The sequence below is a fragment of the Ambystoma mexicanum genome, chromosome 2p (assembly GCF_040938575.1).
Source record: "Ambystoma mexicanum isolate Mex_15411 chromosome 2p, UKY_AmexF1_1, whole genome shotgun sequence".
Classification (NCBI taxonomy): domain Eukaryota; kingdom Metazoa; phylum Chordata; class Amphibia; order Caudata; family Ambystomatidae; genus Ambystoma; species Ambystoma mexicanum.
Genome location: NC_090923.1, coordinates 904,200,528 through 904,228,173, shown reverse-complemented (window position 1 = coordinate 904,228,173; position 27,646 = coordinate 904,200,528). Strand labels below are relative to the sequence as shown.

Genomic DNA, 27,646 nt, shown 5'->3' with positions numbered 1-27,646 from the left:
TTTCCACCTTCTCCCCCAACATTGTGTTATGCTGATGGCACATAACTCTTCAAACTTCCTTCTGATCCTCTACTTACTTCCTCCATCATTCCTGACTGGTTATCTGCCATCCAGTCAAGGTGTGCCTCCAATGATCTCTGCCAGCAAGACTGAGATCCTTCCCATTGGGACTACTGCTCCCTCCTCCTTCCCCTCACCCTGGCCACCCTCTATGGGCTCTCCCCCTTCTTCATCTGAAGCCAGAAACCTTGGAGTCATATTCAACCCATATCTGTCCTTCCTCCCTCACATTCAGGACCTTGCCAAGAAGGCCCACTTTCAACTCCACCTCCTCAAAGGAATCCTTCCTTTCCTTGCTTTCCCCCAGAAGCTCATTGTCTTTAGAGCTCTGGTTCTCTCTAGGCTAGACTACTGCAATAGCCTCTTTCTTAATCAACCCTCTCCTTCTCTATGAACCCTTCAGCTGGTCCAGAATAGGGCAAGACTTATCCTTGGCCTCAAGCCCAGGGGCCGCATCTCTACAGCCCTAAAATCTCTCCACTGGCTCCCAGTTGCTGCAAGGAGCAAATTTAAATCCCTTTGCATCATCGATCGGACTCTCTGGGGACCACGCTATCTACAACTGACTCACTAAATCCACTCCCTCCAGATCTTTATGTTCCTCCGGCACCAACTCTGTGTGTCAAGTGCTTCGCTAAACAGCGAGTTGGTGGCCAATCTCTTTCCCTGGCTGGCTCCCTCCTATGGAACAGCCTCCCCCTTCCTCTAGAACCGGATCTCCTGAAATTCCGGAAGCTCCTCAAGACCTTCGTTTTCACCTCCTCCTCTCCTCCCCTCCCATCTCTGCTAAATCCCACAGTTGCTGAGATTGGTGACCAGGTCCCTTATGTGTCCACAAGGGTCCTGGCCTCCCATGCCCAATCGCCTTCAGCCTCCGCCCACTCCCAGCACTTGCCTTGGCACCCACTGCCCTGTGTTATCACAGGCCTGCACTTATTTTTTGGCAGTTGATCACTCACCAAGTCACTGAGTAGCTGCTTACTCCCTAGCACTTCCCCGTGGTACTCCTAGCACTTACCCCTCCCTTATCCCTTCTCTCTTTCTCTGCACTTGCATGTTCTGAATGCTCATAGGCCTAGTAGAACTGCCTCTATCTTTCATTTTTATATTTGCATTTCATTCCCATGTTCCCTCCCTGTGGGCGCTTTGAAACACCATTTCTTTTATGTATAAGCAACTTAAAAATGCACAATAAATTAAATAAATTGCCAAATCCATTTCCCAGATAGGGGTTCCTGCAGGATAGCGGGCAGTACCCACTAGAAGCTTACAAGGGCTGCCATCACCCAGAGGCACTTCCAGAGCTAGTCAGCGAGATGATTCACACAAGAAATTGCATTCATGGTGTATCCTGAGCCTGAGAGACATATTACTTTCTCTTTCAGGTGGTACCATCAGTAGTCATCCAATACTGCCTCAGGTGGGAATGCATCAGGGGAAAATACGAGTAAAATCTGTTAGGGAAAGTCTACAATACACAGGGCCTCTGGGCAGAGTGTCAAGATTGGGCTTTAGGTTCCATGGGCCAGTGTGATCTTTTGGCAGATCAGGATCAATAGCGACTTTGTCAGTGACAGAGTGTGGTGCTCAGTGAAGGGGTCATCTCTTTGAGGCATTACTATCCTGGTCCTCAGTTGTGCACATGGAGGTATAACTGAGTACCAACCATTAGCCCAGGAGAAGCAGGCACATGAAGGATGGGGAGGCAGTGGGTCTTATTAAACGTGTGGTGTTAAGACAGGTGTACACCAGACATGATCACAGATTTAATAAAATAATGCCTGCATCTGAAAACATTGTGATTTTCACATGGGCTGAACACAGTTATATGCATTTTTCACATGATAATCAGCTTCTTCAAGACTGAACACCGCTTTCATCTCAAAAGCAGCCACTCTTACAAGTAAGAACACTGAATGGGCCTGATGACAAGGATTGTCTCAGCTCCAAAAGGTGTACACACAAAGCGGCCAAACAATGAATTAGCACAGAGTTGGATTTTCTTCCCATATTGCTTACAGTGTAGTGGCGATGACTGAGAGCCATGGATTAAATGCATGGGGAGACTGGACCTCCTCTTGTGCAGTGAAAATGATCCTTCCAGAGATGATGATTTGGAATGAACTCAATACTGTGGAGGAAATTCACCTCCTGCGGGCTGGATGACCACTCGTAGTCGTAGGGAAGGAAAAAGAACAGGGGTGGACGGGAGAAACCAAGTATCGCCGACCGTTTAGGACTTTCCCCTTCCTTCACACAGCAAGAAATGCAGTTTCTTTAATAAACCCTAAATTTTTGATGTAAGACAAATTTTGTAACTCACCCAGCCATTAGCTGTATTTTCCCCTTGTTCTTCCATCTCAAAAGGTGCAGGATATCTTCAGCTCGATCTGCAAAACATTTACAGTGTCTTTACGACTCTTTGACTTTAGTCTCAATAGATACAATAAAAAAAAAGAACAAAGACTTATTTGGAATGAGTATCATACTATTGAATAATTTAGTTAATCGTAGCAAGAGTGGGCCATGGGAAGTTATGTCAACGGAACTCAATTTAATACATACCATGCTAAACACAAATTTAGCAAAGCTAGTCACCCATTTGCTCTCACTTGCATTTGCCTTGGAACATAGCCCATATCTAATGCATCAGGATCTGCAGTGGGGGCAGAGACTGGTTCAACGAGAAAAACTAGGGGAGAGACAGACCGAGTGTGCAATTGTGAATGAGTGTGCTGTAAGAACACAGTGGACTAGCCGATACGGTTTAAGAAGTGACCTATAGTTGTCTTAATTTCATTGACAGCATCTAGGCCAGAAGAACAGTTACTCTCTCACCTGGTAACGTTCTTTCGATGGGATGGTCCGACGACGTATTCCATATCTATGACAGTAATCACCACAGCTGTGCTGCTTCATAAAATATTTCGGCGTCTACGTCCTGCGTCGAGGACGTGGATACGCCGTCCTCGAGGACCTCCTCCGACGGCCAACGTCACCGGATGTTATACGTAGGACGAACGACGCCCATAGCCTCAGTTGTAGTTTTTTCCCAGAACGTGTGGCACAGATCTACTGCCAGTATGACCACAGAAAGCCTTGCGGAAACGTAAGCTGCAATCGCATAAGAAATTCTGTAGCGGGGAAGGCAGGGAGGAAGCGATATGAAATACATCGTCGAACCATCCCATCGAAAGAACGTTACCAGGTAAGAGAGTAACTTGTTCTTCGAGGGGATTTGGTCCTCTGACGTATTTCATATCTATGACAGACTCCCAAAGCAGTACCAACGTAAGGAGGTGGGAAAAGAATTTAGAATACACAAATTTAGAGTGTCCAATCAAATTGCAGAGTAAAGGACCGCCTTGCCAAAGGCCAGATCCTGCCCACGGACAGAATCTAGAGAGTAGTGACGAACAAAAGTAAGGACCGAAGCCCAAGTGACTGCATCACAGATGTTACGAATAGGAACACCCCTCTGCAAGGCAGTAGAAGCAGCCATACCCCTAGTCGAATGGGCCCGTAAGCCTACTGGAGGGTCCTTACCCGCCAGGCGGTAACATTCAGAAATTGCCAAGATAATCCATCTGGACAAAGTCTGCTTAGTCACAGCTTGTCCCAAACGCCTTCCAGCGTAACCAATAAAGAGCTGATCGTCTACTCTGACCCGGGACATGCGAGAAATGTAGAAGCTTAAAGCTCTCCTAGGATCCAACCTATGGAGCCTCTCCTCCTCCTTACCAGGATGTGGAGGATAAAATGCTAGAAGAATAACCTTCTGGCCTAAATGAAATTCCGACACCACCTTCGGAAGAAAGGAAGGACGAACTCGAAGGACAACCCTGTCCTTATGAAACACAGTAAAGGGTGGCTTAACTGAAAGTGCCTGTAACTCACTCACTCTGCGAGCGGAAGTGACCGCAACTAAAAATACAGTTTTAAGGGTTAACAGTCTCAAAGGGCAAGAATGTAAAGGCTCAAACGGAGCACCCATTAAAAACTTGAGAACAAGGTTCAAATCCCAATCGGGCACCTGGAAAGGTGACGGAGGGAACACATTAGTGAGCCCTTTTAGAAACTGAGAAATTAAAGGAATTTTAAAATAAGAACACTCCTCAGACAAGCGCTTAAATATGGACAGCGCCGCCAGGTAACCTTTAACGGTACCCACTTGCAAGCCCCTGTGGGCTAAAGAAAGCAAAAAAAGACAGAACCACAGGAATGTCACATGAAAAAGGATCCACATTCTTAACCCTGCACCAGTCGCAGAACTTTCTCCAACGGCAACGATACAGGGACTGTCGCCGGCTGTCTGGCCGAAAGCAACACCTCCATCACGTCTTCAGGGAGGTCTCAATCCTTATACCTGAACCTTTCAGAAGTCAAGCGTGAAGGTTGAGGGATCTGACCTCTGGATGTAGAACCTGACCCCCCTCCTGTGAGAGCAAATCGTCTCGGTAGGGAAGACGACGTGGAGGTCAGATGACAAGTCGAGAAGGTCCGGGTACCACGTCCTCCTGGCCCATGCTGGAGCAATGAGGATCATCCGGGAACCGAACCTCCGTAACCTCCGCAGCACTTGCGGGATGACGGGGACTGGAGGAAACGCGTACAGCAGTGGGAATTACCACTCCACCACTAACGCGTCTCCTAAGGCTCCTCTTGGAGGAAATTCCCGCAAGCAGAACCTTTCACACTTCCAGTTGACACTGGAGGCGAAGAGATTCACTTGAGGGGTCCCCCAAAGGGCGAAGATCTCCAGGAGAATCTCCTGAGTCAACTCCCACTCGTGAGAGATCGCGCTCTGCCTGCTCAGAGCGTCCGCCGTCTCGTTTTGGTCGTCGGCCAGATGAACTGCCGAGATCGAAATTTCCTGCTGGATTGCCCAGAACCAGAGCTGCATCGCCTCCCTGCACAGAGGAAGTGACCCTGCCCCCCCTTTTCGTTGAGGTAGTGCATGCCCATGGGGTTGTCTGTCAGGATCAGGACAGTCTTTCCTCGCACAGTCGGCAGAAAAGCCTTCAGGGCAAACCTGACGGCCCTCAGCTCCACCAGATTGATATGGAGTCTGGACTCCGATGGAGACCAGCGACCGCTGTCAGCTCGTTGAGATGAGCTCCCCATCCCATGAGGGACGCGTCTGTCACGATCGTCACCTCCGGCCAGGGCAGCCAAAACAGAGCCCCCTTCATCAGATTGTTTTCGACGGCCCACCACAGAAGGTCCTGGGCGACTGAGGGCGGCACCTGAACGGGATCCGACATCCTGCCGGAGGACTGAGACCACTGGAGCTTGAGTGCCCATTGCAAAGATATCATCCGCAACCTAGCCTCTGGCACCAGAAGAATGCAGAATGCCATGAGGCCGAGCAATCTCAAGAACTCGAAAGCAGGGAGACTCTGGGCATGTTGGAACTTGTGCACCATCTGCTGAATGTGATGAGCCTCACCTGGGGAGGAAAATACTGCCCCAGGGACATGTTGAGCACTGCTCCGATGTACTGGAGCCTCTGAGTTGGCGTTAAGTGGGACTTCTTTAAGTTGAGGGAGAAGCCCAGCCTGTGGAGGGAGTGGCAGGTGACGGACAGATGATCCAGGACTTGCTCGGGAGAGCGCGCCCTGATCAACCAATCATCCAGGTAGGGGTAGACGTGAATCCCCCCTTTCCTGAGATACGCTGCCACCACCACCATGAGCTTGGTGAAGATCCTCAGGGTGGAGGTCAATCTGAACGGCAGGACCCGAAACTGAAAGTGCGAGTCGCCAACCGCGAACCTCAGGAACTTCTTGTGCTTGGGATGGATTGGCACATGAAAATAAGCGTCCTTGAGGTCCAGAGACACCAACCAGTCCTGAAGTTGAAGGGCCTGGAGGACTTGCGAAAGAGTAACCATCTTGAACTTGTCCTTCCGAAGGCGCTTGTTCAAACCGCGCAAGTCCATGATGGGTCTCAATGCCCAGTCTTTCTTTGAAATCAAAAAATAAGGGGAATACCATCCCTTGTTCCTCTCCGCTACAGGCACCAGTTCTATGGTGCCTTTCTCCAGCAGGGATTGAATTTCCTGCGCAGGGAGCGGATCCGGACTCTTCAAAGAGAGGTTCCCTGGTGGATCGTCGTGAGGCCTCTGCCGGAAAGGAAGACAGTAGCCGTGGGCTATGATCTCCAGAACCCACACATCTGAAGTAATGGCCCGCCATTCTACCAGATGCTGCGCCAGCCTTCTCCCCCACCGGCGAAGCATGGGCTTCATGACTGAGCAGAAGCGGCTGCGGCGTTGCCTGAGGGCAATGAGGCAACTGCCCGAGCAGCCTTGGCACCTCGAGAACCTTGTTTTCCACCTCTGGCACTCCTACGGTGGCCCCTTTGACTAGCAGCTCCTCTCGCCTTACTAAAGGATGAGTAATAACGAAAGGAACCTCCCCTCCATCGCTGTCCCCTAGGACGAAAAGGCGGAGGTTGGCGAACTCAATGACTTTGCTGAAACTTTTGAGGTCTGCAACCTCTAAAGGCTCTCGTCAGCCTTGCTGCCAAAAAGATGTACACCATCAAAAGGGCATGTTGAGGAGCCGGGCTTGACAATCAGGAGCAAACCCCGACTTACGCAACCACGCAAACCTGCGTATTACGGTGCTCGCCGCCATGGACCGGCTGACGCAATCTGCCATGTCCAGACCCGACTGAACAGCCTCACACATGGCATCCTTGCAATCCTGTATCATAGCAAGAAAACCATCCCGTTCGTCCCCTTTGGGAATATGTTCAGCCGCTAAGGAAACAGTTCCACAGAGTGTGCGTGAAACGTGACAAGGCCATATGGAGTTGGCTGCCTGAAGAGCCATACCCACTGAAGAAAGCACTTTCTTCGCCCAACCATCAAAACGCTTGTCGTCCCTATCAGAAGGGATGGTAGGATACGACGCCTGCTTTGCTGGGGCTATAGCCGTCTGCAACACCAAACTCTCCAGAGTGGGGTGCGTGGTCAAGTAGCAGGGGTCGCTACTGGCTGGGCGGTATTTTCACGGCAAAGACTTGCCCACTGCCGGGAGACTCTCCGGAGCAGTCCAAGCCACCGCCACCACCCTCCTTTGTAGAGCCATATGGAACGGCAGTACCGGGTCAGTTGATGGACCTTGGTCAAGGATATCCGTCAGGTCATCCTGCAGAAAATCCCGTGGTGGAGCAGACCACCCCAGGTACTCGATGACCCTCGACATAAGGCGCCGGTACGAGGACTCAGCATGGGTGCCAGGCTCAGGCCTACAGAACTCCACCTCCGGAGAGGTGTCCAGACAACTGGCATCGTGCAGCGACTGACGCAGGTCCTCAATCTGGCTATGTCCAGAGATAATCTCGCCTGGTACCGTATCAGGAACCATCCCATCTTCAGAACCCTCATCCACCTCAGAAATATAATCCAGATGGTGGAAAGTGGGCACAGAATGGGGAACAAAGACATGTTTGGCCTTGGCCAGAGCCTTTCTAGGGGGTTCCACCGTGCCACAGGGTACCTCCGACAAAACAGCCTCGAAAGGCGTTGAGTGAATCGGCGTCGACGTCAAGCGCAGCGCCGACAGCATCAACGGCGTCGACACAGGCCTTGAGGGTGGAGCCCCGAGCGTGTCCTTCGACAGCCTGGGCACCAATGGCATTGACGACTTCCTTGGAGGCGAAGCCTCGAGAGAGTCCCTCGACGACTTCGGCGCCACAGACGTCGACATCATCTTCGAAGACTTCACAGGTGCACACGGTCTCAAGCGCGTCGAGGACCGGGACCTGGAACGGGCATGACAAGAACGATTCCCCTTGTCCGAGCGGGACCTTTCCCGTGAATCGTGCCGACCACCTGAGCCCGAAGGCGTACGAGCGGTATCTCTGGTATGGTCACGCCCGACCCCACTCAGAGGCGCGGACGGACCGGTGCTCTGCGATTCAAGGATCGCCAACATTTTCTTACCGAAGGAAGCCCATTCCTCCGGAGTCGCATGCTTGGTGGGATAAGCAACCCGCCGACTGGCGGAGTCCTCGGACGAGGAAGGCGACCGATGACCGCGCTTCCGTGAGTGCCTCAAAGAGGTAGAGGAGTGGTGGAACCCACTCCGGGACCGAGACACCCTAGACTTACGACAACGATATAGAGAGTCGCCGCTTGAATCATCTGTCGAAAGCCCAGTGGACCTCGACTTCCGGGGCTTGGACACCTTACTGACCGACAGCTTCTTCTTACGCTCCCGCAAGGCCTTACACGTAAGCTACTGGCAGTCGACACAATCATCCGTGTCGTGGGCCTACCCTAGGCACCAGAGGCAGGCGTTGTGCGGTCCGTCACCGAAATCTTGGAACCGCAGTCCCCACACTTCTTGAAGCCTGGACGCGGGGTGGAAGAAGAGGAAGACATCCCGATAAACTTCACAAACGAACAGGTTTGAAGAACCGAAAGAACAGAAACTCCAAAGAGTCGAGGCGCGCCGAGAACTCCGAAGCGAACACGTTTGCGGAAAAAACAGAACTGAGGCTACGGGCGTCGTGCGTCCTACTTATAACATCCGGTGACGTCGGCTGTCGGAGGAGGTCCTCGAGGACGGCGTATCAACATCATCGACACAGGACGCAGATGCCGAAAGATTTTCCAAAGCAGCACAGCTGTGGTGATTACTGTCATAGATATGGAATACGTCGGAGGACTCAATCCCCTCGAATCTATACTACTCTGTGGATCAACGTAGAGGTTCTGCCCATTTCCACAGTCCAGACATTTGCATATGTTCATACACTATGAACATTACGCAAGAGAACTAGTAAATTAAAGGAGCAGAAAACAGAGGATATCATAACTTAGTGCGAGATCGCAGAAAAAAAAAAGGCAAGCTCTGTAGCTGTACGGGGAATGGTGGAGACGTCACCCTCCATGAAGGTGGGTCTGGAGGGCGGGAACAGACGAGAGTACAGAGCCCTGTATCCTGTTGCTGGTGGGCGTGTCTTGCAATGCCAGGAATGCAAAAGGAAGCAAAGATTGAGGAAAGAGGGAAAGGTGGAGGTTTAGAAAGGAGCCACCAGGCCTCCATCATGAAGGAAAGTCGAAGAAAAAAAGGTTAGGCTACATGGCTGAAATGGAGAGATTCACCTTGGAGTGTTAGAAAAAAGGTCTAAAAAGATGAAAAATCTGAATAATGAGAAAAAAAAAAATCAGAATTGTGGGCTACTGAGGGGGTGGGGTCGTATTAAATAAAATAAGGGAAAAAAGATTAAAAGGGTTTTGGATTAAAATGATTGGTCAGGGAAAAGAATAAAATGTGTCAGTTAGGATGGAAAGGTGAATAGGGCAACATGTTTGTGTTGTCTAGAGAAGGGGTTGGATGAAAGATGCAGAAGTTAGGAACAACCAAAGGGTTTGGTTTAGGAAGGTAGTTTTATGTATGAGAATGCAAGGATATCAGTGGTTTGAAACGGATGCCGGCTCTTTCGGCATGGCAGATGGTCCTTGGATAGTCAGAGGTTTAAGCAAATCAGTGGGGGCACCTACCTGCTACATTCATGGGATATGGCTCTGCTGTGAGTTTTTGGTAATTTGGTGACACTATGTAAAAACAAAGATCCAACATGTCAACATGCAGGTGATCAATCACCAAAAACTGGAATTGTCATCTATTTGCACAATTGGCGCTCTTGCACTCGCTTCCACAGGGAAAAGAAAAAGAAAAAAAAGTACAATGTAAAGCTCTCACACATAGGTCCCCTGACTAATGAGAACTGTATCCAACAATAGCCACAAGGCCCTCAATAGGTCACATAATGCAGGCAGCTTTGCAATCCAAATAAGGGCAAGCTTTGTTCATAGACCACACAGTCAAAGATTGTTCTCAACCTTAAAGTTGGAGAATTTTGATGTGCACGTCTGGGGGCAGCCATTTCAGAGCACAACTCCAATTTGCTCAGGTTTCTCTCTACACACTGGAATACAGAGTCTGGGCAAAGAAATGGGCAAAAGCCTATGCTGGGCACGTTCTTTCCCTCTCCGGAATTTTACACAGACTGGGGCAGAGGATGGTCTCCGGACAGCCTACGTTGGACATGGTAGACCATACCCGCTTTCCCAACTAGTGTTGAGATTGCTTGCAGGGCACCATTAGGAGGACCCAAAGCCCACTAGAATGTGAATATGCCACAAAGGAAGAAGTGCCAGACCATATGGTAGACTACAGGCAATGGTGGGCCTCCCAACGTCCCCTGTTAAAAATAAGTTGGCATAATAAATTTGGAGCATATTGAAAAGGTGCGATTTATGTAAGAGAACAAATTGGGCATAATGTATTTTTAAAAAATGACTGGTTATGAAGTCCGGTCTCCGACTCCCTTCCATGTCCAGGAGAGGACTCTCCAGACCAGGAAAACCAGCATACCAGGACATCGCCAGAGCTGTGAGCTGCCTGGATGCAGTATAGGATGGTAGCAGCAGCACCCCATCAAACCTATGGCCTTAGCTGGACCAGAATTAGGGGAGCATCAGACCTCAAAAGGTCAGAGAACAGGATTAACGATAATGCTGATATGAGGAGGTAATCCCTTGCGTGCATTGTATATGCTTCCGCAATACTGGCATTCCATGGTCTCTGGGCAACCCCACGATACAGAGAAAGAGACTGCAAGGGCCTGATAAGACTTTCACGGAGAAGACTGCTGGAATAGGTATCTTGCTGGTCCCAATATGCTGTTGAGGAGCTCCAAGTTGCAGAAAAAGGAAGCAAACCACGGATGCAGTGTCAAGAGCAAGGGAGACAGAGCAACCACCTACGCTCATGCATCTATACTTGGGAGTTAGGCTCCCCTAAGCTGTTTGCAAGGACGTAACTGTGGGGAGCAAGTGGTTACTTCTGCCAGAGTTCTAAATGGTTGATGGGCCATTTGAAATCTCACAGCACCATGGACCCACTCACAAGAGAAGGGAAAACAAGGAATGAAAGCCAATTACCAATCCAAAGGCCAGAAAGAGCAGAAACCAAGAACAAACTAATCCAAGGGATCGAAATGCATAGAGTGCAATTATAAGGCCTATAAAGTTGGCTGAGAGAGCAGATGAGATCTTGCAGAGAGATGTTGGCCAAAGGGTGTTCGGCAGAATTGCATGCAGTACCCTCTGGGACCACCACATACAATTAGGACTACAGGTGTAAGCAAAACCAACCTTTGGTAGAAGTCTGTACTACACAGTTTTGTGGTAGCGAGCTGAGCAGCCAGGCTTATCTCAAGAGAGAATGATCAGTACTAGAGGTTACACAGAGGTCCTACAATCACAGTGGTTCAAGTAGACACTTATACTCAAGGTTTCTTGGTAAAACACTTATTCATTTATTACACAATCATTTAGAAAACATTCACTAGAAGGAGGCAATTTAATATCATACACAAATAAACTTCAACACCAAACCAATACGTTTGAGTAAATTAGGCCCCCCTGAAATAGGAGCAAAATAGCATTTCAGTCACTTTAAATAGGAGAGCAAAGGCAGAAGTTAATAGAATAGATCACAAATACTTTCTTAGGCAGTGCAAATAGTTTCAGTTCATTGGAGGACTTGATCCAGTTCAATAGGCCTAGGCCAAAGGCAATGGACTAGTGTCTTGGATAGGAAAGAGCAGTTCTTGTAGTAAACGATAAGTCTTTGCCAAAGTTCTTAGAAGTAGTTTGTACAAAAAAGAATCCTATGTTGGCTCACAAGCTGATTAAGCCTGCAAGTTCCACAAACTTTCACCGCGAGAGATGGGTTCTCTCAATCGGGTCAGCACAGTACCTTAATATGAAGAACAAGATGCAGCTGAAGAACTGGATTCCTGGCAGTTCCTGCAGATCTCACTGTTCTTGAGCCCCAGTCGTGGGGACAAAAGGGAGGACTTCGTGGGACTCCTGCACTGCTTGCGATCGTTGGAAAAAGCTGACAAAATGGTGTTACTTCAGATCGAGTAGCTGTAGTCAAGCACACAAGCTGGTGTCCTTCCCCCTGGTTAATCCTAACCAGCTCCGAGAATGGTATCCAGGTGGTTTACGAGTTGATTGGTCCCACTAACTCAAAAGGAAGAAGTTGTCCTTGAAGGGGCTTCTCTGTCGAGATGAACTTGGCAATTCGGACCTGCAGCAAGTCTTCACTGGGCAAACCAATGGTCCAGGAGTTTCAGCAGCCGTCCTCTTCCAGCTAGTCTTTGATTCTTTCGTTACAGTGGTTAACTCTGCTTTGCAGTCCAAAAGACTCATCTTTTAAACAGTTTTCTCCCTTTCATTCCAGCTTAGCTGCCACTCACCCAGCAGGGTGGCTGTCCTTGCCAGACAGTTAGCCAACCAATCACGCCAGAGTGCATTTGGGTCTCCTAGGAGACTTAGCACAGGGAGTTTCGGGCACCTCCCTCACTTCCTGCCCACCTCAGACACTCGGACGCCAGAGGCGGTCTTCAGTCCTGAAGCCCGCCAAGGCATGGAAACAAAGGGACCAAACCTAGTTTGGCGCGCAGAGACAAACACTAGAAGGACCTTTCCAAAAAGAAATGGCAAAAAAAGAAGACCAGGACCCGTTTAAACAAAGGGGTTTAAGGCCCCATCTTGAAAAACATGACTCCCGTGATTTTTAGCTATCGGTGTTCGCGGTCGGGAAAAATCATGGTAGTTTGTTGTAAAACCACTGCCACCAGCCATTTCGATAGAAAAGTGTAGCATTTGACTGCTACATGAGTTTCTAGACATAGGGGATACTAGGTAACCCCTCCAGCACTCTATAGGAAGATAGTGTGTGCTGGGTCTAGAAATTTAAAAAGACTAATAAAGTCAATTTATCTTTACATTCTCTGGAAACAGTAGTTCATCCCAGAGAAGGTATTTAAACCTTTGGGAAGTCTAAAAAGATATCCCTGTGTCACTGCACTGAGGGTGCTGTGTAACACACATGAAAAGATGCCTATGGAGTTCTTAAAACTCCATAATCTAAGAACACAAGAGTAAAACACACATCAAAATACATGAAAGGTAAACAAATCAAGTACTCAAAATCCAGCAAAGTTGCTGAGGGTCTCTAAGGTGAAGGGAATTCGCACATTTCTGAGACTTCTCCCTAACACTGGGTAAGGCCAGGGCAGAGCAGATTGGCGTGATCCAGGCCAGAGAGCAGTAGAATGAGCTGTGCCACATAACTGTCTCACCTGCTTAGTGCCGATGGCTTATCGGCTTGTGGTAAGAACTTGGAAATGGACCCAAAGCATCCTGGACGAAATGTCTTTGAGAACAACATTCAGCTGGGGAGGCAAATCCAACAGCTGTCGGTAAGACTGAACCACAGACCTAGGAGCCTGAAGGTTTAAATCATATGAAGTGGCGGACAGTGCTTGTTGGTGAGAATGGCATTCGAGGGGATTGCCCATTTTATCCGTTACAGTGAGTGAGGTGACAAGGGCACCATATCCCTTCATAAGCGTGTGAGAAGGAACAAGTTACTTACCTGTAACTGTTGTTCTCCAGCATGGGTCTGGCATGGATTCACATGCTCATGAATATTCCCCGTCGTCAGGCTGGGAATCCTCGGTAAAGAAAAAACCAGTATCAGTTTCGTTTCTGATCTGTCTTTCGTAGTAATAACCAATCACTGGTCTCTGCGTCATACTGACCACAGCCAATGACTGCCCTCTACCTAAGCACCGCCTCTGGCAGCCATCTTCAGATTTGGAAGCACGTGAAGTGGCAGTATGACCAAGTGAAGAGCCGCAGAGGGGTAGGCGGGAGGGTTCGCATGTGAATCCATGCCAGACCCATGCTGGAGAACAACAGTTACAGGTAAGTAACTTGTTCCTTCTCCAGCATGGGGTCTGGCATGGATTCACATGCTCATGAATAAAGAATACATAGCAGTACACACATGCACAACCACGGGAGGTGGCAAAGGCTCAACATTAAGCATCACATCAACTCAACATTAAGCATCTTACCTCCTCACCAGGCTCACCTCAGGCGAACAGGTTGCGCAGCACTGCTTGGCCGACCCTGGACTCCTCCCTGGAATCCCGGTCGACGCAGTAGAATTTCGTGAAGGTGTGCGTCGACCTCCACGTAGCAGCCCTGCATATGTCCAGCAGGGGCACACCAGATAGGAACGCCGTGGTAGCTGCGATCGCTCTGGTGGAATGGGCTCTCGGACGGCCAGGCAGCGGTCGGTTTGCCAACCGGTGACAGCACATGATACAGCCGGAGAGCCATCTGGAGATGGAAGCCTTCGAGAGAGCCTTCCCCTGATTGACAGGTCCAAAGTTCACAAAGAGTTGTGACGTCTTCCGAAAACCCTTCGTGCGGTCCACGTAGAACTTCAGCGCTCTAGCTACATCCAGCGAGTGCAAAGTCCTCTCAGCCGGCGACGAAGGCGACGGGAAGAACACAGGTAACACCAAGGGTTCGTTGAGTGGAAGTCCGACGGTACCTTGGGCATGAAGGAGGGGTGCGTCCTGAGCACTACCCTCGTGTCGTGGAAAGTCAAGTACGGGGCCTTGCAGGAAAGGGCCTGGATCTCTCCCACTCGTCGTGCGGAGGTGATGGCCACAAGAAAAGCTGTTTTCCACGATAGAAACTTCAACGGGGCCGAGTGCAGAGGCTCGAACGGAGGTCCCATGAGCTTGGTCAGCACCACGTTGAGCTCCCACGCCGGGGCCGGAGCCTTCACCGGCGGGAACGATCTGAACAGTCCCTTCATGAACTCTTTCACCAGACGATGAGACCACAAGGACGTCCGGCCCGTGGTTCTGGTGTATCGGGAGATCGCAGCAAGATGAATCTTGATGGACGCATGTGCCAGACCAGCTTTGGCCAGCGTCAGCAGGTACGGCAGTACTTGGGGAGCCGTAATCCGTAGAGGGTTAATCTTCTGTGCGTGGCACCAGACAGAGAACCTCTTCCATTTGTGTCCGTAGCATTTAAGAGTCGAGGACGCCCTGGCCTTTGCAAGAACCTCTCTGCAATCGGCCGGTATGTCGTATCCTCCAAACTCTAGTGCTGCAGGAGCCAGGCCTGCAAGTTCAGCGACTTCGGGTCGTGGTGGAGGATGGCGCCTCCTTCCCTGGAGAGTAGATCCGCGTCCGCCGGCAGCTTGATCGGCGGGGACGCTGACAAGTCCAGAAGGTCCGGGAACCATATCTGCCTCGGCCACGCAGGTGCGACGAGGATCATCCTGCACCGTGACCTCTTGAGCTGGTTGACGAGCCGGATTAGCAGAGGCAAGGGAGGGAACGCGTAGAGGAACAGGCCCTCCCAGGGGAACGAGAAAGCATCGCCCATGCTCCTCGTCTGGGGAAACCTGCTGGCGAACCTACGGCACTTGGTGTTCGTCGCCGTCGCGAACAGGTCGATCTGGGGTGTGCCCCACCGTCGGAAGAGGCGATCCACCAGATCCTGCCGTAGTTCCCACTCGTGGCACGAGCGCAGCTCCCTGCTGAGTGAGTCGGCGATGGTGTTTTTTATCCCTGCCAGATGAAACGGCACCAGAAAAATCCCTTGGGCGACGGCCCAATGCCACAGGTCCTGCGCCTCCTTGGACAGCGCTGGGGACCTGGTTCCGCCCTGTTTCCTGATGTAAAACATGGTGGTGGTGTTGTCGGTGAAGATCCTCACCACCTTGCCCTTGAGGGACGGAAGGAAGGACCTGAGGGCCCAAAACACTGCACGGAGCTCCAGGACGTTGATATGTAGGGACTTCTCCGTCGGGCGCCAGAGTCCCCTTGCGTGCAGATTTTCGGTGTGCGCTCCCCGCCCTTCCAGGGAGGCATCCGTGGTCACAGTCTCCTGGTGGGCTGGGGTCTGGAAGTCCATGCCCGCCGTCAGATGCGCGCGGGTGCCCCACCACCGTATCGCTCGTCGGAAACTCTCGTCGAGCTTGATCCTTTCCTCGAAGCTGCCCGTCGTCTGGATCCAGCGCGCATCCAGGAATTCTTGCAACGGGCGCATCCGGAGCCTGCACATGGGAATGAGGTAGATGCAGGAAGACATCATCCCGAGGAGGGACTTGATGGACCTCACTTTGGCCGCGTCGGCCACCAACATCCGTTGCACCTTGCCCAAGATGGTCCTGGTCCTCTCCTCCGACGGGGAGGCCAGAAGGGACACTGTCGAGCCTCGCTCCCAGAAACAGTGCGACTTGCGCGGGCACCAGGTGGGATTTGGCGTAGTTCACGGAGAATCCCAGGTCCGTGAGGAGTTGGACGGTCCTTGCCGTGTGGACCACGGCGAGCTCCCTCGTCTTGGCGCGGATGAGCCAGTCGTCCAGGTAGGGGTAGACGTGGATCCCCTCGCGGCGCAGCTGCGCCGCCACCGGTGCAAGGCACTTGGTGAATACCCTGGGTGCCGACCGTAGTCCGAAGGGAAGGGCTTTGAACTGGTAATGACGCCCTTGGACCACGAATCTGAGGAATTTGCGGTGCCCCTTTAGGATGGGAATGTGGAAGTAGGCATCCTCCAAATCCAACGACGATAGGAAGTCTCCTTCCTCCAGCTGACCCAGGACGTGCTGGAGGGTGACCATCCGGAACTTCTGCGCCTTGATGAACTTGTTCAGACGTCGCAGGTCCAGGATGGGGCGCCATCCTCCCGTCTTCTTCTTCACGAGGAAGTATCTCGAGTAGACTCCGGAGCCCCGAAGCCTCTTTGGGACGAGTTCGATGGCGCCCTTCTGAGCATCGCCTTTACCTCCAGGAGAAGTTGAGGGACGTGAAGTTCTTTCCTGGCCACGGGGGGGACGCGCGGGCACCTTCTTTGAAACTCGAGCGCGTGGCCCCGGGCCAGGGCGTCCAGCACCCAACGGTCGGTGGAGATGGACTCCCACACGCTGACGAAGCCCGCCAGCCGGCCTCCCACCGGGGTGCTTCGGTGGGGGCCCGACCCCATGGCCGGTTCAATCCTGCTTGGAAGCGGCCTTGCCGCCTTGACCTCCTTGGCGACGACGGCGGGGTCCGCTAGACTTGCCTCGTCCTCTGTAGGCCTCTTGCGACGACGAGCGGGCCGCTTGACGGTAGGAAGCGAAACCGCCGCCGGAACCTTTGGAGGCGCCCTTGCCTCCGCCGCTCCGAAAGGGCGTCCGTCGTTGCAGGACTCCAAGGGCCCGGGCCGTCTCAGTATCCGCCTTGATGGCCTGAAGGGAATCGTCCACTGTCTTCCCAAACAGGTTGTTCCCGTCGAAGGGCATGTCCAGGACTCTGGTCTGGACGTCCTGCCGGAAGTCCGTAGCTTTGAGCCATCCACGACGTCGAAGGCAAACACCGTTGCCCAGCTGGCGGAATCCAGTGTCGGCGATGTCCGTCGCCACGGTGATGGCGTGGTCCGAGGCCACCTCACCTTCCTGCAGGATCTCAAGGGCCTCCGCCCTCTTGTCGTCCGGCAGAAAATCCAGCAGGGGAGCCATCTTGTACCAGAGCTCCCTGTCGTAGCGGGCCACGATAGCCAAGGCGTTGGCCGCTTTAATCGTCGTCGCTGCCGACGAGATGACTCTACGCCCCATAGTATCCAATTTCTTTCCCTCGCCGTCCGGCGGGGAAGTCGATGTGGAGGCCGCACCCCCCCCCGCTTTCTTCCTGGCTGCCGCGGAGACGACGGAGTCCGGGGTAGGCTGCGCCCGGAGGCATAGGGGGGCCGTGTCCGGGACCCGGTACTTTTTCTCGTACCGGTCTCTTCTAGCTGGCGTCGTGGAAGGGTTCTTGAGGAGGGAAAGGCCCTCATCCCAAATGTCGTCCAACAGAGGCACTGCGAGGACCGTCTTCCTCTTGGCCTCGCGCCGCTGATAAAGGAAGCCTTCCTTTTTCTTCTCCTCAGGGCAGAGTTGGAAAAGCTCGGAAGCCCTGGAGATCATGGAGTGGAAAGATCCGATCTCGTCGGGCGGAGAGGCCCTGGTGGGAGGCGACGACGGAAAATCCTTGTCGCATGCCTCGTCGTCCGTACCCGTCGCTGCCGTGTCAGTCCCTGTATCATCCCCTCGGGTGGACGGGGAGGAGGGCTGGAAGGGGCGCGACGGTTGAAAAGGAGGTGGTGGATGGATCCTTCTTTTCTTGGTAGGGGGAACACCAGAAGGTCCCGGTTCTGGATCCCCCGACGGGAGAGGTTCCTCCGTCGGTAACGGTAGCCTCGTCCTTATCTCGGAGCATAAGGACTGTATGGCCAACAAAATGGCCGCCGAGTAGTCTTGCGGCGCTGGCAGAGGGGAATCCGACGGGCGAGCAGGGGCCCCGTCGGTATCCTCGACGATGTCGTCGTCGTCACCTGCGTCGGGGTCCATTCCGACGGGCTGGCCTTCTTCCACGCCTAGGCCGTGGCTTAAGACCTCGATCAGCTCCTCTTCTGAGGTTGAGGCCGACTCTACGATGACGCCCTGCCCCCCCTTCTTCTTCCCCACGGAGGGTTTCACGGGGGTCCTATCGATGGGCACAAAGGAAGACTCCCTCCGAGGAGGCAGGGAGATTCTGGGCCCTGAGGTCGCCACCACTGGTGCAGCCACCACAGGCTGAGCCAGGGCCGCCGCGACCGTTTCGATAGAGGGCTTGGTCGGATGGATCAAGGCCTTCACCACCTTAGGTGCGCTCACCGCCTTATCCTTGAGGGAGGGGGCACTGCCACGCTCCTCCTCTGCCATAGAGCTCGACTGGGGCCTCTCCAGGAGCTTCGCCGGGTGCTCGGCCTTCCTCTTACCCGACCCAGAGCGTTGGCTCGTGGTTGATGGTGCCGGGGAGGGTGCGCCCTGCCTGGCGCCCGTAGAGCCCGACCGTTCGGCGCTCCCGGTGCCAGCGGACTCGCGGTGCTTGGCCTTATGTTGGGCCCCCGTCGCCGGGGCGCCCTCAAAGGTCTTAGAAGACCGCTCGGATTTCTTCTTCTTCTCGCCAGACGGGCTCTTACCCTCCAGCCAGTTGGCGAGACGTTGATGGCGGTCCTTCATGGTCCGTTCCGACATGTTGCCGCAAAACGCACAGTCCTTCTCCACGTGCGTCTTGTCCTCATGAAGGCAGTAAAGGCAGAAAGAGTGTTCGTCCTCCTTGAAGACGTTCTGCAGCTGGCATCCAGGGCAGACCCTGAACAGCTTTCCGGGCGTCGAGCTTCCCTTCTCCTGGGCCATCTCCGAGACAGGGCCTGAGAAGCTTCTGGAGTCCTCCGAAGTGTAGCTCGACGAAATCTTCACCCTTGAGGGGCACAGATGAATCCGACACGGGTCCCCGTTGATCGGATGTAGGATCGGTGGAGCTTGAGGCTCTTTTGACCGAAAGAATCGAAGTTTTTTGTAAAAAGCGCGAAAAAATAGCACTAACGCTCGAGAGCAATAGCACGAGGATCCCAACACATGAACGTGCGGTAAAAATCTGAAGATGGCTGCCAGAGGCGGTGCTTAGGTAGAGGGCAGTCATTGGCTGTGGTCAGTATGACGCAGAGGCCAGTGATTGGTTATTACTACGAAAGACAGATCAGAAACGAAACTGATACTGGTTTTTTCTTTACCGAGGATTCCCAGCCTGACGACGGGGAATATTCATGAGCATGTGAATCCATGCCAGACCCCATGCTGGAGAAGGGCCCATACCCCTTAATACTGACTGGGAATATATCCCTGTATTAGAAAGAAGAAGGCTAACCACTAACACCCTGGCTGGATTATACATTCAAACTGGATGCTATATTCCAGATCAAAAAGGTAGCGCGGAAAATGGGTGGTTGTGCTCCATATCCCTGCTGCTATAACCAGAGCAGAAAAGTGGTCCAGTGCGAAAGCCCTGTGACAGCGTATGAAGCAAGAGATGATGATTGCTACATTCCCGAGACTGTTTAGAGTAAATGGAAGAGACCAGTATCCTCACAAGGAAGAGAATCCAGACAATGTATTATTAGAACCACAATTTGTTCCGATTGTTCCCAAAGAGGAGGTTCCCTGTGCATTATAGACCAAACCATAGAGTTTATACGTATTTGTTCTATCACTGTGTGTGAATAACAAACTTTGAAACGTAATTTTGAGTGACACATGGTTTGTCAATCTGCCACAGACATGACTGGATGCTAGGAGGGCCCTTTGGTAAAATGGGGGAGATACTGCTCTTCAGAGGGCAGAGAAAGCGGTTCTTGATTTGAAAACCCATGAACACGACACTTAAAGCAGGGACTCAGGAAGGTTGTTAGTCAAGTAAGTTGGCTTGTTAACAGCACACAATCATTACATGGTACACAGAGCAGAAACAAAACAAAAAATTGAACAAAAGCTTAATCTCTGGAATTTTGTATTCAAATTTACAAATCCCAACGTTAATGTTCCATTGAACAGCTAGAGCTACTGGGATGCGACCCAAATGGGTGTATGGTGGGACTGCAAGAGGATCAACACCAAAGCAAGTCCCCAGACTAGGTGTCTGAAGGGTATAAAATGATCTCGACACAGATGCTTTAGTTAAACCTAAAGAAGAAAAAAATAAAAGAAGAAAATAAAAATACACACACAGGATACCAAAGATTGCACTACTGGAAAGAAGGGCCCAATGTTCTTCTATGAACTTTGAAGAGTCAGCACGTTCAAGGAGGTGGTCATATCAAACACCTGTATGAAGTTCAGGACAGGTGAATGAAAGGACAACTGCAGGAGTTTGAGGTTTTATTTTTATTTTCAAAGGCCAATAGCCACTTAAAATGTGAGACAATCAAGATACTCAGAGCACTAACAGGCCAACCAGGAGTTCTGCTCTGAAGTGGGAGGGGAGGTTGATCTGTGGTGGATGGTCAATGCTAGTGAAGCCTAGGAGATAGAAGAGATCCAAACCCTAAACGGGTTAAGGGTATGGGGGTTGATCAGGCCCATCGGCGTTGGGAATCTGTGCGTATTGGGTTGGTATACACACAAGTCACAGTCCCATCAATAGAAGTGGTTGGTAACTATTAAGTTGCCATCCTGTTGCAGCCAGAGCACAACTCTCGTAATCGTCGCACAAAAAAAGATGTGGTGATATAATACCAAATTCCAATCACATATCCCAAAATAGGACTTTAGTGGTCTGCACGCTTACCTCTCTCGAGGTCTGGCCACATCCTCCCTTCCTGTGTGCATGACAAATGGTGCAGCGTTTCTTGATTGGTATAGGGTCCTTTGGACCTACCTGTTCCATCATGCATCAGAGGCATAGACATGGAAGGGCCGGAGCTGGCAAGGCCCACCCAAAATCTCTAAGTGCCCACTCAGGCCCCACTTAATAGACAATCCTGGCTACGCCTCTATCATGCATAGAGTAACTTGGCATACCCATAAAGTAACTTGCCATACACAGTCGCCATCATGGAATGGCACATCATTTCAACATGACCTCTAAAACTTCAATTTGCTCCACAGCTGAAATACTCATGTGAAGTATTTGTTTGCTTTGGATTGTTCCTTGGTTGTATGATCCAATCCTCCAACATGTTCTTGGATTATCCATTGGACTTGGTGCAAGTTCTTGTTTTCTCATCGGCCTTGGCTTGCATTTGGATTCTTTCTTCGGACCTCCCTCTTACTCTTAGTGTATATTCAGATTTTGCTGGATTCAAACTCATTAACTTTATCATTACCCATTTTCTCCATAAATCACTGTTGGGTCTACGAGCACTCTGCATTTGGGTGTTTGACCTGGATTTCTTGAATACCAACGTCTATAAGGTTTCTGACCACCGTAATTTGCTCCTATTCCACATATTCTTCCCATTAGGCACATTGGATTCCATGTGTTATGGCTCTGGTCGGTTTTGTAACTTGAAACTCTTTTTTAGCTCAATGCAAGGACTGTATCTGAGATACCCCTCCATCTATTCTTCATCTCCAGACTCATGGAGTTTGGCAATGTTGAGTGAAAAGCAGTCGGGCTATCTTTGTGTATTTGTGGTGTCCACTGACAGAACAAAACCAAATCTGTGGTCCAAGGATAGTGATCTTGGCTTGCAATTTCTGGGGGGGTTGAGGGGAGGCTTCTAGGCTTCTGCAGTAGGTGATAGGAAATCCTTGGAGATGTAGTGGCTGGTGTGCTGAGGGTCATTAGGGTGATCAGAAGGACGAGGGAGGCAATGACCACTCTGATGATTTTTAAAAGTTGCATTGTACTTCTGTTCAGACCAGCATGTCTTTCTTTTCTTCGATAGAACTACTCAAGTCACCTGTTTCGGGCAGGCCGATTGGTCCGCCTGACACAGTGATCGAATGGGCCATCCCAAAGGGGTAGACTTGAACACAATCACTTGCGTAAAAAACACACAAAGTGTTGGATAATGTAAATAAACACACACTATACAAAAACATTTTAAAAATCTAACCCCAAACATTCAGCTGTACCTTCAACACTATGAGGCTATTGAAGCTCAGGTGCACTATATCAACAAGCGTTTGGGCTAGACAGCTCCATCCCCACAAGATCATTGCTCACAAAACTGTGCCCATGTTAAAAACAGAAAGTGCCAAACGCAATCATAAGCAAATAGTTGTAATAAAATGCAGTTGCCATGAAAATGCCAATTTCAGATATTTTTTCCACCAGCATTCTGTACTGATTTGTTGGGAAATGATCTAACATTAATAAAACACATCTGCAGGAAACATTTCTGGACAACGAATTTCCCAGGAAAAATGTAAAGGTGTAGAGAGTTTAGTCCGTAAAACTACATTACCCGAAGGGGTACAACTGGAAAGAGGACCCAGAGGAATTAGATCTATAGTGAAGAGCCAGATTCTGTAAACCGTGCTACATATTAGGCATGTGTGAAGTGAAGAAGTCTCAGGAAAATCAGGTAAGCTTCATTAAAGTGTTTATTTTCATAAAATAAGGAGACTCCATGTCCAAGATGAATATTCAACCTGAATAGGGTGTACGCCAATGGAATGTTTGTGGGTTCCAGGTTGCCCAGGTAACCCCATAACATGTTGATATACATTGACCACTTGAATGGCAACAGAGAAAACAAATACAACTTTAAAAGTTGCATTTGACCATAACATGTTTACCTACACAGTTGTTTATTTCAGTTACATCTGTTCTGGATGAAAGATGCCTTTTCATTTATTAGGATTATAATGATACTTTATTAAAAACCTGTAAATGCTAAAATACACAGTAGTTTGTGATAAATCCAAACTATGGGGGTAATTCATGGACTAGTTGCGCCGAAAAAAAAAACAGGATTTGTGCGCCATTCTGCCCGCAAATCCCCGTCTGTTAAACAGGGATTTGCAGGCAGAATGGCGCACAAATCCTGTTTTCTTCGGCGCAAATAATCCATGAATTACCCCCTATATATCAATGTGGTGTTATACTGCGGTGTAGGTCTATGTTATTGTGCAACAGTTGTGCTAAATTGCACAAGGCGATATTGCACACAGGACATTTCTGCTGGGCTGCATGTATTCCTAGACATGTGTGTTGATAGGACGAGCATTGTGGGCGATTGGGGATATCTATTTTATCCAGGCCTCACATAATAGGATAAAGGTTTTTCGCTGTATGGAGGGCCCTTTTCCTATCTCAGCTTCTTATCATGTCACAACGATTCCTTGGCCTACCTGCTGCCATACAGACCACATTGGAAGGATGAACACTGACCAGCAGTGGTTATTTGTGATCTTACCAACCACAATTACAGAGTAGTAAATTTAATCACGGACACAACACGATGGGGGTCCCAAACTCCACTTTTGTCCACCCTTTTAAAGCCACCACACCGCCATCCTGACCCATTTTAACCCCACCGCTCTATATTCACATGCTTAGAATATTCCCCGTCGACAGACTGGGAACCCTCGGTACACTTATAAAGCCGTTTCCCATAGGAAAACTTCCGACACTTTTGTGTCCTATCTACGTCGTTATTGGGGCCGCCCACGCATGCCCCACTAGGACGTAGCGGTACAAATGCCCCGCCCCCGCGGCTCTCTTCAGATTTTGACCCCTCCAAAGCAGAATGGGGTGAAAACCTAGTTATACAAGTCGATTGCATTCAGGGGAGGCCGGTGGGCACATGTGAATCCATGAAAGATACCAATGCTGGAGAAATGGAGTTACAGGTAAGAAACTATTCCCTTCTCCAGCATTGGATCTTTCATGGATTCACATGCTTAGAATAGAATGCACAGCAGTGATCCTGAAAAAGGAGGTGTGAATGCAATCCAGCACCCTCCTAAGCATATGTATAGCGAATCACGCTTATGTAAACTGCAAAATTGTAAATACGCACAGTACATGCACATATCAATACCTATATATATATATATATATATATATATATATATATATATATATATATATATATATATATATATATATATATATATATATATATATATATATATATATATATATATATATATATATATATATGGTGAAAAAAAGGAGGAGAGGGGCGCACTCCAGTTCCCTGCACAGTAAACCTTCTCAGCCACAGGTGTTCTCCTCCGACCGGTTTCTGTGCCAATACACGTCATCAGGGAGGCTGTCTTAACTTGCAGCTCACAGCAAGTGCAGGTGTTACCACTTAGTGAGGATTCTGCTGCAAGGACTTCTGGTAGCTGTAGTCATCGGGTTTGCAAGGAAAAGACTCACACCCAATCCCACAGTGGGGAAAGGGGGGGGGGAGTAGCCTACAGTGAGGCACTCCAAAGTTGGGTTTCTGTGCCAATACACGTCATCAGGGAGGCTCTCTTAACTTGCAGCTCACAGCAAGTGCAGGTGTTACCACTTAGTGAGGATTCTGCTGCAAGGAGTGCGCCCCTCTCCTCTTTTTTCAACACATTTGTAAGTTTTCTGAAGGGTGGAATCTGTGCCTCACTGTAGGCTACTCCCCCCCCTTTCCCCACTGTGGGATTGGGTGTGAGTCTGTTCCTTGCAAACCTGATGACTACAGCTACCAGAAGTCCTTGCAGCAGAATCCTCACTAAGTGGTAACACCTGCACTTGCTGTGAGCTGCAAGTTAAGACAGCCTCCCTGATGACGTGTATTGGCACAGAAACCGGTCGGAGGAGAACACCTGTTGCTGAGAAGGTTTACTGTGCAGGGAACTGGAGTGCGCCCCTCTCCTCTTTTTTCAACACATTTGTAAGTTTTCTGAAGGGTGGAATCTTCAGAAATCTAATAGGGTGCTGCACCGGGGTAATTTATGCCCAACTTTGGAGTGCCTCACTGTAGGCTACTCCCCCCCTTTCCCCATTGTGGGATTGGGTGTGAGTCTGTTCCTTGCAAACCTGATGACTACAGCTACCAGAAGTCCTTGCAGCAGAATCCTCACTAAGTGTGAACACCTGCACTTGCTGTGAGCTGCAAGTTAAGACAGCCTCCCTGATGACGTGTATTGGCACAGAAACCGGTCGGAGGAGAACACCTGTGGCTGAGAAGGTTTACTGTGCAGGGAACTGGAGTGCGCCCCTCTCCTCTTTTTTCAACACATTTGTAAGTTTTCTGAAGGGTGGAATCTTCAGAAATCTAATAGGGTGCTGCACCGGGGTAATTTATGCCCAACTTTGGAGTGCCTCACTGTAGGCTACTCCCCCCCTTTCCCCACTGTGGGATTGGGTGAGTCTGTTCCTTGCAAACCTGATGACTACAGCTACCAGAAGTCCTTGCAGCAGAATCCTCACTAAGTGTGAACACCTGCACTTGCTGTGAGCTGCAAGTTAAGACAGCCTCCCTGATGACGTGTATTGGCACAGAAACCGGTCGGAGGAGAACACCTGTGGCTGAGAAGGTTTACTGTGCAGGGAACTGGAGTGCGCCCCTCTCCTCTTTTTTCAACACATTTGTAAGTTTTCTGAAGGGTGGAATCTTCAGAAATCTAATAGGGTGCTGCACCGGGGTAATTTATGCCCAACTTTGGAGTGCCTCACTGTAGGCTACTCCCCCCCTTTCCCCACTGTGGGATTGGGTGTGAGTCTGTTCCTTGCAAACCTGATGACTACAGCTACCAGAAGTCCTTGCAGCAGAATCCTCACTAAGTGTGAACACCTGCACTTGCTGTGAGCTGCAAGTTAAGACAGCCTCCCTGATGACGTGTATTGGCACAGAAACCGGTCGGAGGAGAACACCTGTGGCTGAGAAGGTTTACTGTGCAGGGAACTGGAGTGCGCCCCTCTCCTCTTTTTTCAACACATTTGTAAGTTTTCTGAAGGGTGGAATCTTCAGAAATCTAATAGGGTACTGCACCGGGGTAATTTATGCCCAACTTTGGAGTGCCTCACTGTAGGCTACTCCCCCCCTTTCCCCACTGTGGGATTGGGTGTGAGTGTTCCTTGCAAACCTGATGACTACAGCTACCAGAAGTCCTTGCAGCAGAATCCTCACTAAGTGTGAACACCTGCACTTGCTGTGAGCTGCAAGTTAAGACAGCCTCCCTGATGACGTGTATTGGCACAGAAACCGGTCGGAGGAGAACACCTGTGGCTGAGAAGGTTTACTGTGCAGGGAACTGGAGTGCGCCCCTCTCCTCTTTTTTCAACACATTTGTAAGTTTTCTGAAGGGTGGAATCTTCAGAAATCTAATAGGATGCTGCACCGGGGTAATTTATGCCCAACTTTGGAGTGCCTCACTGTAGGCTACTCCCCCCCCTTTCCCCACTGTGGGATTGGGTGTGAGTCTGTTCCTTGCAAACCTGATGACTACAGCTACCAGAAGTCCTTGCAGCAGAATCCTCACTAAGTGTGAACACCTGCACTTGCTGTGAGCTGCAAGTTAAGACAGCCTCCCTGATGACGTGTATTGGCACAGAAACCGGTCGGAGGAGAACACCTGTGGCTGAGAAGGTTTACTGTGCAGGGAACTGGAGTGCGCCCCTCTCCTCTTTTTTCAACACATTTGTAAGTTTTCTGAAGGGTGGAATCTTCAGAAATCTAATAGGGTGCTGCACCGGGGTAATTTATGCCCAACTTTGGAGTGCCTCACTGTAGGCTACTCCCCCCCCCCTTTCCCCACTGTGGGATTGGGTGTGAGTCTGTTCCTTGCAAACCTGATGACTACAGCTACCAGAAGTCCTTGCAGCAGAATCCTCACTAAGTGTGAACACCTGCACTTGCTGTGAGCTGCAAGTTAAGACAGCCTCCCTGATGACGTGTATTGGCACAGAAACCGGTCGGAGGAGAACACCTGTGGCTGAGAAGGTTTACTGTGCAGGGAACTGGAGTGCGCCCCTCTCCTCTTTTTTCAACACATTTGTAAGTTTTCTGAAGGGTGGAATCTTCAGAAATCTAATAGGGTGCTGCACCGGGGTAATTTATGCCCAACTTTGGAGTGCCTCACTGTAGGCTACGCCCCCCCTTTCCCCACTGTGGGATTGGGTGTGAGTCTGTTCCTTGCAAACCTGATGACTACAGCTACCAGAAGTCCTTGCAGCAGAATCCTCACTAAGTGTGAACACCTGCACTTGCTGTGAGCTGCAAGTTAAGACAGCCTCCCTGATGACGTGTATTGGCACAGAAACCGGTCGGAGGAGAACACCTGTGGCTGAGAAGGTTTACTGTGCAGGGAACTGGAGTGCGCCCCTCTCCTCTTTTTTCAACACATATATCCCTTTATACATCCATATGTCAAAATAAGTACAGACCCTTCTTGAAAAG

At 50.3% G+C, this 27,646-nt stretch overlaps 1 protein-coding gene across 2 annotated transcripts in view; it reads right to left on the bottom strand.

Annotated features, from left to right (window-relative positions):
- LOC138566892 (titin homolog) overlaps positions 1-27,646 on the bottom strand; it is a 635,448-nt gene that overhangs the window by 460,407 nt on the left and 147,395 nt on the right. For both annotated transcript variants that reach the window (XM_069644618.1, XM_069644619.1), the window contains exon 2: positions 2,384-2,450. In XM_069644618.1, coding sequence (XP_069500719.1) covers positions 2,384-2,419 — 36 coding nt within the window. In that variant the 5' untranslated portion in view covers positions 2,420-2,450. The remainder of the gene's footprint in view (positions 1-2,383; positions 2,451-27,646) is intronic.